The sequence below is a fragment of the Garra rufa genome, chromosome 25, assembly GCF_049309525.1.
Source record: "Garra rufa chromosome 25, GarRuf1.0, whole genome shotgun sequence".
Lineage (NCBI taxonomy): Eukaryota > Metazoa > Chordata > Actinopteri > Cypriniformes > Cyprinidae > Garra > Garra rufa.
The window spans coordinates 16,764,684-16,777,779 of NC_133385.1; the positions used below are offsets into that span (position 1 = coordinate 16,764,684).

The following is a 13,096-nucleotide window of genomic DNA, read 5'->3' on the forward strand; positions in this document are numbered from 1 at the left end:
CGCATCATTCAAACAGACTTTCGCTTCATGCTCAAGCCTTCTGCTTCTCCAAAAGAAGAAAACTTCACGTTCCTGCTGCTGCTCTTCTCTGCTGGTGTGCGCCGATCGAATAAGAGACAATCTACTGAAAGAGTGAATTTCTCGGCGCCGCCAGCGGGGTCCCGCGGGCGGCCGTTTTCACGGCCACAAAAAGCCTCCTGCTCTCCAGCGAGCAAGCCCCATTGAGTGCACAGTGGTGCCGCGGTTTCCTCCCTGGGCAGACCGGGACTAAACGAGTAATTTCTCACGGCCGTGTAAAGACGTTCTTTTCAGAATGGCTTTCCGGCCGTGCGCTTCTGGGTGCGGCAGTTACCTCACCTCTCTGGACGGACATGAAAGCTGCTTCACATGTCTGGGCCACGAACATGCTGAAGCAGCTTTCATGGATGGTTCATGCGTTCATTGCGAAAGCATGACCATGGGTATGTTGAGGACTCGCCGCTCGCTCGCGGGCAGGCCCCCCTTCGCGCCCCACGGCCGGCGAAGTTTTCCCGCCGCTGTGGCGAGGCACGAGCGGGAATTTCAAGTCACGGTGCCGAACGTTCCGCCGGCCCCAAAAGCCCTGCGGTCTTCCGCCCGCCAGCATACCCCGCGGTTGCTGCCCCGTCAGTGAGACCACTTCAGCACGATCGAGTCCCATGATGGGCATGGCATCTCGGCTCACTCCGGACTGGCGTTTTCCCCATCTGCTCCCATGGAGTCCAACGTGGCAGATTTTGCTACTTGCCATTCACTGGAAGCAGGAAAACTCAACCGTGCAGCCTGTCGGCTCTCACGGCAGTCCACCCACCTGCAGAATGGCGACTCCACCCCGTAACGCAGCTAGTTTGGAGTATATCGGTAGGCCAGCCACATCCACTCGTCTTCCGATTCCTCCCATTGCCAGCTGCCTCTTTCAGAGTAACACTGGCACACAGCTGACCTCCGGGGCCCAAGTACGCCCTTCCCCAGCGAGCCTCCTTGCACAGACACTGTGCAAGTCCAGGGAGGACGAGGAGTAAGTCTGTTGGTTGCGCTACAGGAATGGCCCACCCGGACTTAGGTCTTAGTAACCAGAATCCCTCGCGGCAGTCCCTCCCTGTAAGGGCACGGATTGACACCCTAGACCTTTCCGGCCTCCCAGGCCGTGATAGAAACTATCTCTCGGTACCTAGCTCCCTTAACTAGGCTGGCTTACGCACCGAGATGAGGTCTATTTGCTGACGTTCCTCTCGCTGAGAGGACCCACAGAGATACACGATTGCAGTAATGCTTCCTTTCCTGCAGGAGAGTCGGAGCGCAGGCTGTCCCCTCGACTCTCCGAATATATGCCGCCGCTTAGCCGCATATCACATGCAGTAGATGGAGCAAAGTAGGTAAGCATCCATTGGTCGTGAGGCTCCACAGAGGTGCCCAGACAGCACCTCATACCCTCTTGGGACCCCCCCGTCGCCCCCAGGGCCGCGAGGCGCTCCATTTTCAGCCACTGCCTCAGTCGAGCTAGAATTCCTGTCATTTAGACAGCGCTCCTGACTGCCCTGGCTTCCATCAAGAGGATAGGTCTCGATTACGTTACGGTTACGTTACACTTCGCCTGCCGGCACGTATACTTGTCAGCACGTGAAGTTGTGCGTAACGCGGTGCCAGGGTCGTGGCCTGTTCCATGGGTCTGTTCCCAATGTAACGTCGAAGTGATTCGACTGAAGGGGTAACGTCTAGGTTACGAAGGTAACCCACGTTCCCCGAAGGAGGGAACGGAGACGTTACATTCCCCTGCCACGCCCCTGGCGTCGCGCTGACGCCGGCTTGACGGCTCTTCAGCGAAAACCTGTTTGAGTGATGCACGCCGCCATCTTATATACCCGTATGTACGGGGTAGTGGCCGGCGCGCACGTCCACTCGCCAATTTGCAATTGGCCTTTTTTAATATAAGGCTCAGAGATGATCGGTCTCTCAAGCGAGATCCCAATGTAACGTCTCCGTTCCCTCCTTCGGGGAACGTGGGTTACCTTCGTAACCTAGACGTTCCTACGATATGTGCATTTTCTGTGTCGTCAAAGTGAAAGCGCAGGACTCGCTACTAGGTTGTGTGTGTGTGTGAGTACCTGCAGCGAAAACAATGCAGCCCCTCCCCCACCGGTTAGTGCTGCATGCGCGTGTCTGTGATTGTGCACGTGATCTGCAGTCAAGCTGATAATTCTAAGTTAATAAAAACATAATGGTTCATTAAGGTCTTTATGCACCCCTGAAAACATAGTTATTGCACCTCTGTCTAGAGATCATCTTAAATATTACACAGTGCACCTTTAACATTTAAAAAAAATTTTTACTTTAAACTTTAACTTAAAAAAAAAACTGGCTGGCTCTCACGTGTCTTTGAGTGTTTGTTTATTTTTGGAACTGTCGCTAATGGTCATATTTTTGCTTTGATTAGTGATTGCATTTTTTCTATTAAGAAGGATTTGTTTTTGAAAATTTTATTTTGTTGATTATTGTTGAGCTGCAGGCTTAGGCTCACACAAGTGACTGAAATTTAATTTAATTAAGAAGATTCAATTATTTATTTTAATTATTTTGCCTGATGTTCCATGTTACAAAATGTTCTATATGTTTCCTAAAATAAAATATACTGTGTTCAGTTAAAAAAATAAAATAGTTTTTTTTTTTTACCCAGACATTTAAATATAACATTGTAGAGCAGTAATTACAATACCATGAAACCGTGATATTTTTATCCAAGGTTATCATACCGTCAGAATCTTATACCGGCCCATGCCTATTAGAATTCTGGCAACCAGAATATTAAGTGAATGTTTAATGATTTTTTTTTTTTTTTTAAATTTCATTTTATTTTTAAATTTAAAAATTAATTTATTATTTTATTTTATTTTTTTAAAGAAATTAATACAGTGAATGCAGTTCAGCAAGGATGCATTAAATTAATTAAAACTAATAGTAAATTCGTAATTTTACCCTTTTTTCCATTTCTAAAAAATCCTGTTGTTTTGAACTTTCTACTCATTAAAAAATTCTAAAAAGGTACCCTGGTTTCCAAAAGAAAAAATAACTTTAACTTACTTCAAACTTTAAATAACTTTAAACATTGATAGTAATAATATAAAATGTTTATTGAGCAGCGAATCAGCATATTAGTATGATTTATGAAGGATTATGAGATACTGAAGACTTGGGTAATGATGCTTAAAAATTCAGCTTTGCATCACAGAAATAAATAACATTTTAAAATATACTTCAATAGAAAACAGTTTTTTGAAACCGTAAAAATATTTTACAACTTTACTGTTCTAATGTATTTTTATCAAATAAATGCAGCCTCGGTAAGCATTCGAGTCTTCTTTCAAAAACCAATAAAAAATTTACCAACCCCAAACTTTAAAAAAGTCTTTATTTTTAATTTGGCTTGTCACACATAGACACACAAAAAAAAAACTGTGTCACAGTCCCATCACTAAAACTATCCTGAGCTGTAACATGAAAGCCAGTGACAAGAAAAAAAATGGTCCTTTTATCCTTTAAGACCCTTCCAAAAAACAAGGCTCTGCTAAAACATAATCATAATATCATATTTCGTGCATTTTCCTCTCTGAAGGAAACCTAATCCTCTTTTCCCTCTGCAGACTATGTTGGATTTGGGAGCGTCTCCAGACTACAAGGACCGGCAGGGCTTGACTCCACTCTACCATACAGTAACCGTAGGGGGAGACCCGAGCTGCTGCGAGGTCCTGCTGCGTGCCCATGCCAGCGTGGGATGCCATGATGAGAACGGCTGGCACGAGATCCACCAGGTGCCGCTGTCTTTCACATTATGAGTAGTTAGCTGGTGACAGTCATTGAAAAAGCTCTCCACTAATATGCATCAGTGGAGTGTTATAACAGAGCTGCAGTTTTATATGACAGCAGCTTTGGTCAGTTAATGGACAGATGACGAGATCAAACTAGTCGAATGCATCATCGAGTCCGTCTGTTGTGACGGCGCACTGACATCTAGTGTTATGACAGGTGGACTGCAGGATGCCAGTCAAATTATTTCCGTGGAGTTTTTGATCACACTCTACTGGGAGAACGGAAAAGCTGCATGTATGGTTTACTTTTAGGCACTTTGAAAAATATGAAATGACGGTGTACTGAAGGCTTAATGATGTTTTGGATCTGGCATAGACTGCTGTATGAATTTTTAAGGCTTACAAAAGCTTTTCTTTTAGCAGTAGCTGTTACAAGATCTGTTTTCTCACTCAAATTGTTCTCATTTTGTTCGTCAGGCTTGTCGATACGGCCACATTCAGCATCTGGAGCATCTCTTGTTCTACGGAGCTGACATGCATGTGGAAAATGCATCTGGGAATACGGCTCTCCATATCTGTGCTCTGTACAAACAGGTATGTTCTCACACTGTACCAAAGTCAACTCCATTTAAACAGTAAATAGACAGAGGTTATTGGCATCATACAACAGAATACACTGTCAATGGGAGAATATAAAAAAAAACATTGTTTTCTCTTTGTGGATCGATAACGTTTCGAGGGGGAAAAAAAATCAATGGCCCCAGGGCCAGAGAGCTGAGATTGAGTGCAGCAGGGAAACTTTCTGGGAGAATCTTCAGGATTAAACTGTAAAAATGTGTTTCTTTAAAACGAAACAAATATCAAACATGTTTTAATGCATGATAGAACTAATGTTATATGGAAAGCCTATCATTTTCTTGGAAAGATGATTGGCTGTGATTGGTTCATACAATAAATTCTTGTTTCCGTGCATGTTCGTGAAACAGTCTGAATGAACATTATAATGGCATTAATGGGAAAGACTACTTTAAAAAAGTAAGTAAACGACTCACACACTTATCGAAATAAATGAAATGGCCTGAAAACATGATCTGTAGGAGTTTTTAGTGAGTTCGGCTCACTAAATTTGTCTGTGAGCAATATTTACCAAGCTTAGATGATTTATGATCTGAAAAATTCAAATATAGTTGAAAGCTAACTAACAAGAAAATCTGAACATAAGTTCACAAATAAAATCTAATCTAACATTTCTGCCTTGAATTATTATTTTGGAATAAATGTAAAATGCTTAAAGGCATTAACTTGATTAGATTTATACTTAGCTTTAATAAATAGAATATTGATTACATTGTTAATGTAAAAGTATTCAACAGAATTTTTATTTACTATCACAGAAGGTTCAAATGATCACTGACGCTCCAGAAGGAAAAACAATGCATTAAGAGACGGGGGTGTAAACTTTTGAACAGAAAAAAAGTTTTTTTGTTTTTTTTTGCCTAAATATCAAATTTGTTTTTCATTTAGTACTGCCCTTCAGAAGCTACAGAAAATACTTGCATGTTTCCCAGAAGACGAAATAAGAACTATCACTAAACAAACAAACAAAAAAAAAAACAGCTGTGAATCATTCAGGTAACAACACAGTATTAAGATTCAAGCGTATGTAAACCTTTGAACAGAGTCATTATTATTTTCTTTTGTGGACTATATGTAAACATCTTTTATGTGAATTATCTTTTTCAGGTCAGTACTAAATAAAAAATAACATGCATTTTGTATGATTCCTCTTATATTGGTTAAATAATTAACATTGCAGATTCTGCAAGGTGTATGTAAACTTTTGACCTCAACTCTATATGACATTATTACAATATTTTGTTTTATGGAGAACTGACATAATTTAAGGATTCCACACTGTATTTGGGTCACTAATAAAATAAATAATAATATTATAACAAAATACATAAAATATTTTTATATAAAATATATATCTTTGTTTCATTGGACGGAAATTATGCCATGTTCATTTGTATAAATGCCAATGAGCGATTGTCTTCCATTCTATCCATGATAAACCTGAAGCTGAACTGGAATCCACTGGAACGCTCATGACTATTAGCACCAGCTTTCAGTGTTTATGAATGGACAACGGCCCATTACGTTCATGACGCTACACATCCAAGCAGATAATCACCTTATGTTTCCTCTGTGGGAGATCTAGTCTGCTCTCTCGGCTCGGGGTCACAGCATGGGCGCCATTGTCTGTGGAACTGCTAGCACTAGCAGTATTCACTGTCGCTCTGTATATAACATTATATTCCTGCTGCGTCGTAGGCTGTATTGATCTCACATCCACAGTGTACAGTTGTGGCCAAAAGTTTTGAAAATTACATAAATATTGGAAATTGTAAACGTTGCTGCTTAAGTTTTTATAATAGCAATTTGCATATACTCCAGAATGTTATGAATAGTGATCAGATAAATTGCATAGTCCTTCTTTGCCATGAAAATTAACTTAATCCCGAAAAAAACTTTCCACTGCATTGTTAAGACGGCTTCAGGGCGTCCAAGAAAGTCCAGCAAGCGCCAGGATCGTCTCCTAAAGAGGATTCAGCTGCGGGATCGGAGTGCCACCAGTGCAGAGCCTGCTCAGGAATGGCAGCAGGCAGGTGTGAGCGCATCTGCACGCACAGTGAGGCCAAGACTTTTGGAAGATGGTCTGGTGTCAAGAAGGGCAGCAAAGAAGCCACTTCTCTCCCAAAAAAAACAAACATCTTGGACAGATTGATCTTCTGCAAAAAGTATGGCGAATGGACTGCAAAAAGTATGGCGAATGGACTGCTGAGGACTGGGGCAAAGTCATATTCTCCGATGAAGCCTCTTTCCGATTGTTTGGGGCATCTGGAAAAAGGCTTGTCCAGAGAAGAAAAGGTGAGCGCTACCATCAGTCCTGTGTCATGCCAACAGTAAAGCATCCTGAGACCATTCATGTGTGGGGTTGCTTCTCATCCAAGGGAGTGGGCTCACTCACAATTTAGCCCAAAAACACAGCCATGAATAAAGAATGGTACCAAAACACCCTCCAACAGCAACTTCTTCCAACAATCCAACAACAGTTTGGTGAAGAACAATGCATTTTCCAGCACGATGGGGCACCGTGCCATAAGGCAAAAGTGATAACTAAGTGGCTCGGGGACCAAAACGTTGACATTTTGGGTCCAAGGCCTGGAAACTCCCCAGATCTCAAAACTTGTGGTCAATCCTCAAGAGGCGGGTGGACAAACAAAAACCCACTAATTCTGACAAACTCCAAGAAGTGATTATGAAAGAATGGGTTGCTATCAGTCAGGATTTGGCCCAGAAGTTGATTGAGAGCATGCCCAGTCGAATTGCAGAGGTCCTGAAAAAGAAGGGCCAACACTGCAAATACTGACTCTTTGCATAAATGTCATGTAATTGTCGATAAAAGCCTTTGAAACGTATGAAGTGCTTGTAATTATATTTCAGTACATCACAGAAACAACTGAAACAAAGATCTAAAAGCAGTTTAGCAGCAAACTTTGTGAAAACTAATATTTGTGTCATTCTCAAAACTTTTGGCCATGACTGTATTCCATTTTTTTTTCCGTTTGTATCCTTATAGTAGTCTTATATATGAGATCTGAAAAATTGAGAAATAAATGTAGAATTGAATTTGTTGTACCATCTTTCTGTTTTAAACTCATTATAAATGTTCAAAATGTATCGCTGAAAACATGTTACAAAGATTGTGAACTATGTAGTACTGAATTCAGATTTTTTTTCTTTGTCTTTTTTTTTCTTTTTTTACCATTTTTGTGTTAAGGATGATGCAATGGAGCCATTGAACATGACCCCTCCACTAATCATAGAGCACATCATGAGTTATTGTTATTACCGTTACTACAGCCTACAGTTTGCTAGCTATGCCCTTCGTCATGCAAATGCATATTACCTGGTTGTTATAATTTACAAAACAGCTCGGATTTTATTATCAGTAATTGACAGTTGAGAGAGAGGCGGCAGCTTTCCAAGCGAGTAGGCGTGGTCAGTGCAGACAGTGGACACGCCCACAGCATTTGAGAGCAGAGAATACTGCTTATTTGGGTGGTTACTGTAATAACACATTTTTCTGTGGAGTGACAAACTCAGGACAGATATTTAATATTGCTTTACACAGTCTTTATAAAATCACATTTTTAAGACCCCCCAAAAGTTGCAGCAAAATCTAACAAACTGTACTGTACATACAGCCTATATCAAATTAAATAAATAAATATTTTATATATAATATAAAATATATATATATTTATAAATATATATAAAATATAATAATATAATTATTTTGATGTATTCTGTAGATATTTATATATTCTAGGCATCACCTAGAGCTGATATAACCTAAAGTGACATTTGCAAAAGTTAAAATTGAAGAATTTTCCATGCTCACGAGAAAGAATTGCATGCTGACGAGAAACTATTGCATGCTCAAGAGAAACTGTGGTGTGCTCACAAGAAAATATTACGTGCTCACAAGACACTATCGCATACTCGCATGCTCACGTGAAACTATCACATGCTCAAGAGAATCTGGCATGCTCACGGAAAAACTGTGGAGTGCCGACGAGAAACTGTTTATCCTCCTCGCACCTCTCAGGAACCTGGTGATCAGGTGATGCTTCCCCAGGGACGAGCTGTCCACTGCTTTATGATATGCAGCTATGAAATGCAGCTATTGCTGCCACATACACTTACAAAGTGGAGAGGGACAGCCTCCACTCCAACTTTTCCTGCAGGAACGAAAGCACCACTCCAACCAAGCATCTCTATGGATCCTCTCGTTTAGAGGAACACCAATCAACGAACAGACCTGCATAGACCTGCCTTGTGGAGGGGGCCCTAGCGGCAACATACCAGGGTAACGCCAACCCGGAGTGTGCCACAGTGCCATGCCCATCTCGGGATTCGGTCATGTAGTCAGTGCTGAAGCGTTCTCTTTTGTGAAGGAGTGTGTACCACTGACCCGGAGGTCAGTGGCTGCAGCAAAGGCACAATCCCCCGGCCCTCCAAAGAGCAAACTTCTCCATCCCTGGGTAACCCGACTCAGGGGGATGCGCTGTTCTCCTACGGCCAGCTTATCACCCCCGTTTTTTTTTTTTTGTTTTTTTTTTGAGGGGCGGAGCAGATGTAGAGGCTGCAGTGGGACGTCCTCTGTGAGGAAAAGCTTTGTTAAGTCGCCCCTGTCTATTTTAGCTCTGCTGAGAAAGGCCGACCTGGGAGATGGATGCGTAGAGAAAGCGAACTTTGTCACATCAACCATCGATGTCAGATTCAGCCAGAGCTGGTGCTCCTGGGCTACATAGTAGACCACCTGACCGAGGGACTGCTCCCGGAGAACGAAGTCGGTCGAAACTGTGCCGAGCTCATGAGAAACCATTGCATGCTCTAGAGAAACTATGGTGTGCCCACGAGAAACTGTGGCATGCTCACAAGAAACTATTGTGCTCACGAGAAACTATGGTGTGCTCATAAAAACCTATGGCGTGCTCAAGAGAAACTACGGTGATCCCACGAGAAACTATGGTGTGCTCACAAGAAACTATAGCATGCTCACGAGAAACCATTACGTGCTCAAGAGAAACTACAGCATGCTTACAATAAACTGTTGTGTGTTCACGAGAAATTGGCGTGCTCACGAGAAATAGTGGTGTGCTCACGAGAAACTATCACATGCTCACGAGAAACTATGGTGTGCTCACGAAAAACTGTTGCATGCTCTTGAGAAACTTTTGAGTGTGCATGAGAAACTTTTACAGAAACATTGTTTCTGTTCTTGCATTCCGAAACATTGTTTTCATATTGAAGGCCAGAAGTGATGCAACCGGAAATTGTAACATGTGAGCTTGCACGTGCTTGTGTGCATGAATAAGTTTCTTGTGAGCGCGCAGAAGTCGTCTTCTTCTTTTTTTTTTGCAAATGTCCCTTTAAAGTCTTTGTATGTTTTAGTATATTTATATCTTTATTTTAAATTATTGTTACATTATGCAATTATATTTTAGGATTCTACTGCACTACTTCGAGGTCACTAATCAAATAAAAAAATGTGGCTAATTTTATTGTTTAATTGTTTAATTATTGTTTAAAATAATGGTTTCTATTTTACTCCATTCTTCAGTGTCGCATGATCCTTCATAAAGGATTTTAATATGCTGTATTTTCAATGTTGGCAACAGTTGTGCTGCGAAATATTGTTTTCGAAACTGTGATTTTTTTTTTCAGGATTCTTTGATGATTAAAACGTTAAAAAGAACAGCGTTTATTCAAAATATAAATCTTTTCTAAGAATATAAGTCTTTGCTATCAATTTGATCAATTTAAAACTTCCTTGCTGAATAAAAGTATTCATTTCTTTCAAAAAAAGAAAGAATACAAATTTACTGACCCAAACTTTTGAGCGGTAGTGTATATTGTTAGAAAAGATTTCTATTTTAAATAAATGCTGTTCTTTTAAGCTATTTATTAATCAAAGCATCCTGAAAAAAGTATCACAGGTTTAAACAAATATTAAGCAGCACAACTGTTTCCAACACTGATAATAAATCAGCATATTAGAATGATTTCTGAAGGATCATGTGACACTAAAGACTAATGTTGCTGAAAATTCAGCTTTGCATTACAGGAATAAATTATATGTCAAAGTATGTTCAAATAGAAAACCACTATTTTAAATATTTTAAATAAATATTACTTATAAGTAAATTGTGGCATTGACCAGGAAAACATAACAATTGCCAGATTCAGAAATTCATGTGGTCTGTTTTGTTAAAAGTGTTACGCTGAATGGCAGATGCCTTTAAATAGACCTGAAACAAATCACATCACCCCTGGTCTTATGACTAGAAAATAAAGTTTATTTTAAGGTGTGAAAATTGCTCTGCCGATGACAAGTATCATTTATTGATTTGTGGAGGCTCTTGAGTTCACATATGATGCCATGTCCACCCTGAGCCAACCAGTAAGGTTGTTATTTGAAGTGCCCGTCTGTAATGATCGGCCACAGCAAGCTGTTATTAAAGTTGACGCTCGACTTGCCTTTGGGCGAAAGATGCTTAATTTATCTCTTGGTCAGTTTCGCCACCATCAAGGGTAGGTTCTCGAGCCTTGATTGTTTGTGATTAAACCCGATTGCGCCGATCCGTCACCATGTCAACGAGGAACCCGTAACTGGTGCCAAATGCAGGCCAGGGATATTTTCATGTGCGGGGAATAGAAGCAGCATCCTCACATGTGATTATGTCTCATACACAAGGGCTGGCAGCAGCTGAGAAACTAGTATTAGAAGGAAGGTAGGAGGAGAAGGCAATGGAGGTGTGTGTGTATATGTGTGCGATTGTGTGTGTGTGTCAGTTTAGTGGTGAGGCATTCCGTGGGTGGGCTGTTGAATCCAGCTGGATATAGTGGGCTGGAGAGCTACAGAGCCCTGGATCTCTCTCGCTCTCGCTTGCTCTCTCTCTCTCTCTGTCTTTCTGCTTTTGGTTCTCACATACACGTTCACACATGCACATAGGCATTGCTGCAGAGACCCCCTCTCCTTTCTCTTTGGGTGTAGACTTTGCTGTAGCATCTTGAATTGGACTTCACAAAGCTGAGAGCGAAGTCTGTCACTTTTGGATCTGGGTGAGGCGGGATACCTTGTGACGTGTCTAATTTTCGCTCTAAGTAGAGTGTTTTCTTGTAGAGTTGGATCATATTGAATTCATTTCTCTATCATCTGCTTTTCTTCTGAAGGAAAAGTGTGCCAGGGTTCTTCTGGTTCGCGGAGCCAGCAAAGACGTCAAGAACTATCGAGGACAAACGCCCTTCCAGGTACATCAACGTGCTTCTTGGCTACTTTTTAATAACTGGAAACTGTCAAATAAGCTTGCTCATGGAAGTTTAGTCAATTTTGTTGGTTTACTGTTTTAAAAAATTACACATTCGTAAGTGCAGAATGAACTTGTGTATGTTTGTTGTTCTGTCGCGCAGAGTTCTTAATTAATTAGACAGAATGTCACATAAAAGCACAGGCATTATGTAAGACAGCACTTAGAGAACAATGAGTGAGCATGAGAGTAATTAATATTTTTATTCTGTTTGTCTGCATGGGTTTTTGGTATCTTCTGATAATTAGGAGTACGATTTTACAGAGGGGAAATAATGAACGTCAAATCAGTTCTCATAGTTTTCTTAAATGCTTTAGTCGCTGGTGTTTTTCTTTTCTTTTTTTTATGAGGGTAATCTCTTATTTTGTTTGTTTACTTAAAGAGTTTCTTTCTCAAATGTCAGATTGTGACATTCAGTTGCTTGTCTGACTGCAATGGACATGATCCAAGTCTGTGGCCATGGGCTGATGAGAGTGTTGCATTTACTGTTCAGTGGCCTTCAATAATGGCTGTGACTGCAATGCCACTAGTCATTAGTGATTATTATTAGAAATACGGGAAAAAAGTGGAAAAAAAAACCTGAAGTTGTATTTGTGCCAGTAGTCACTTACTGTGTGTTATGTTATTAGATTTGTAGCTAAAACTGAAGTCATTTTTATGCCAGTAGTCATTAGTGCATATTGTCACAAACACTGGCAAATGCCTGCTGATGTTCTGACAGAAACTTATTAGCTCAAACGTGTTTATGTCTTGGAAATAACATTAGAATAAAACAGATAAGATTTAAAAGAATAGCTCATTCTGTCTTCATTTTCACTCCCTCAAGTTGTTTCAAACCTGCTGAACACGTAAGAAGATATTTTGAAGAAAGTTGGTCACCAAACAGTTGAAGGTAGCCATTGACTTTAATAGAATGGGGAAAAAATACTATGGCAGTCAATGGCTACCATCAGATGTTTGGTTGTAAGCATTCTTCATAATGTCTTCTTCTGTGCTCAACAGATTTTTAGGTGAATTATCTTAAAGAAAAGCCTAATTTAACCAGTTTAACATACTCCATACGCCTTTACATTAAGTCTTTTAGAGTTGCTGTTGCTAAGTATTTTCAAAAACCAAAGGTAAACCTGGATCAAAAAAACAGTCATAAGGGTCAATTGTTTTGAATTGAGATCTATACATCACCTGAAAGCTGAACAAATAAGCTTCTATTGACGTATTGTTTGTTAGGATAGGACAATATTTGGCCGAGATACAACTATTTGAAAATCTACAATCTGAGGGTGCAAAAAAACAAAATATTGAGAAAATCACCTTTAAAGTTGTCCAAATTAGGTT

The 13,096-nt window shown here is 40.5% G+C and overlaps 1 protein-coding gene across 1 annotated transcript in view; it reads left to right on the top strand.

Annotated features, from left to right (window-relative positions):
- The window catches only part of shank2b (SH3 and multiple ankyrin repeat domains 2b), a 112,062-nt gene that overhangs the window by 17,149 nt on the left and 81,817 nt on the right, over nucleotides 1–13,096 (top strand). Inside the window, exons 5-8 of the mRNA XM_073831605.1 lie at nucleotides 3,352–3,356; nucleotides 3,657–3,824; nucleotides 4,299–4,415; nucleotides 11,628–11,705. Coding sequence (XP_073687706.1) covers nucleotides 3,352–3,356; nucleotides 3,657–3,824; nucleotides 4,299–4,415; nucleotides 11,628–11,705 — 368 coding nt within the window. The remainder of the gene's footprint in view (nucleotides 1–3,351; nucleotides 3,357–3,656; nucleotides 3,825–4,298; nucleotides 4,416–11,627; nucleotides 11,706–13,096) is intronic.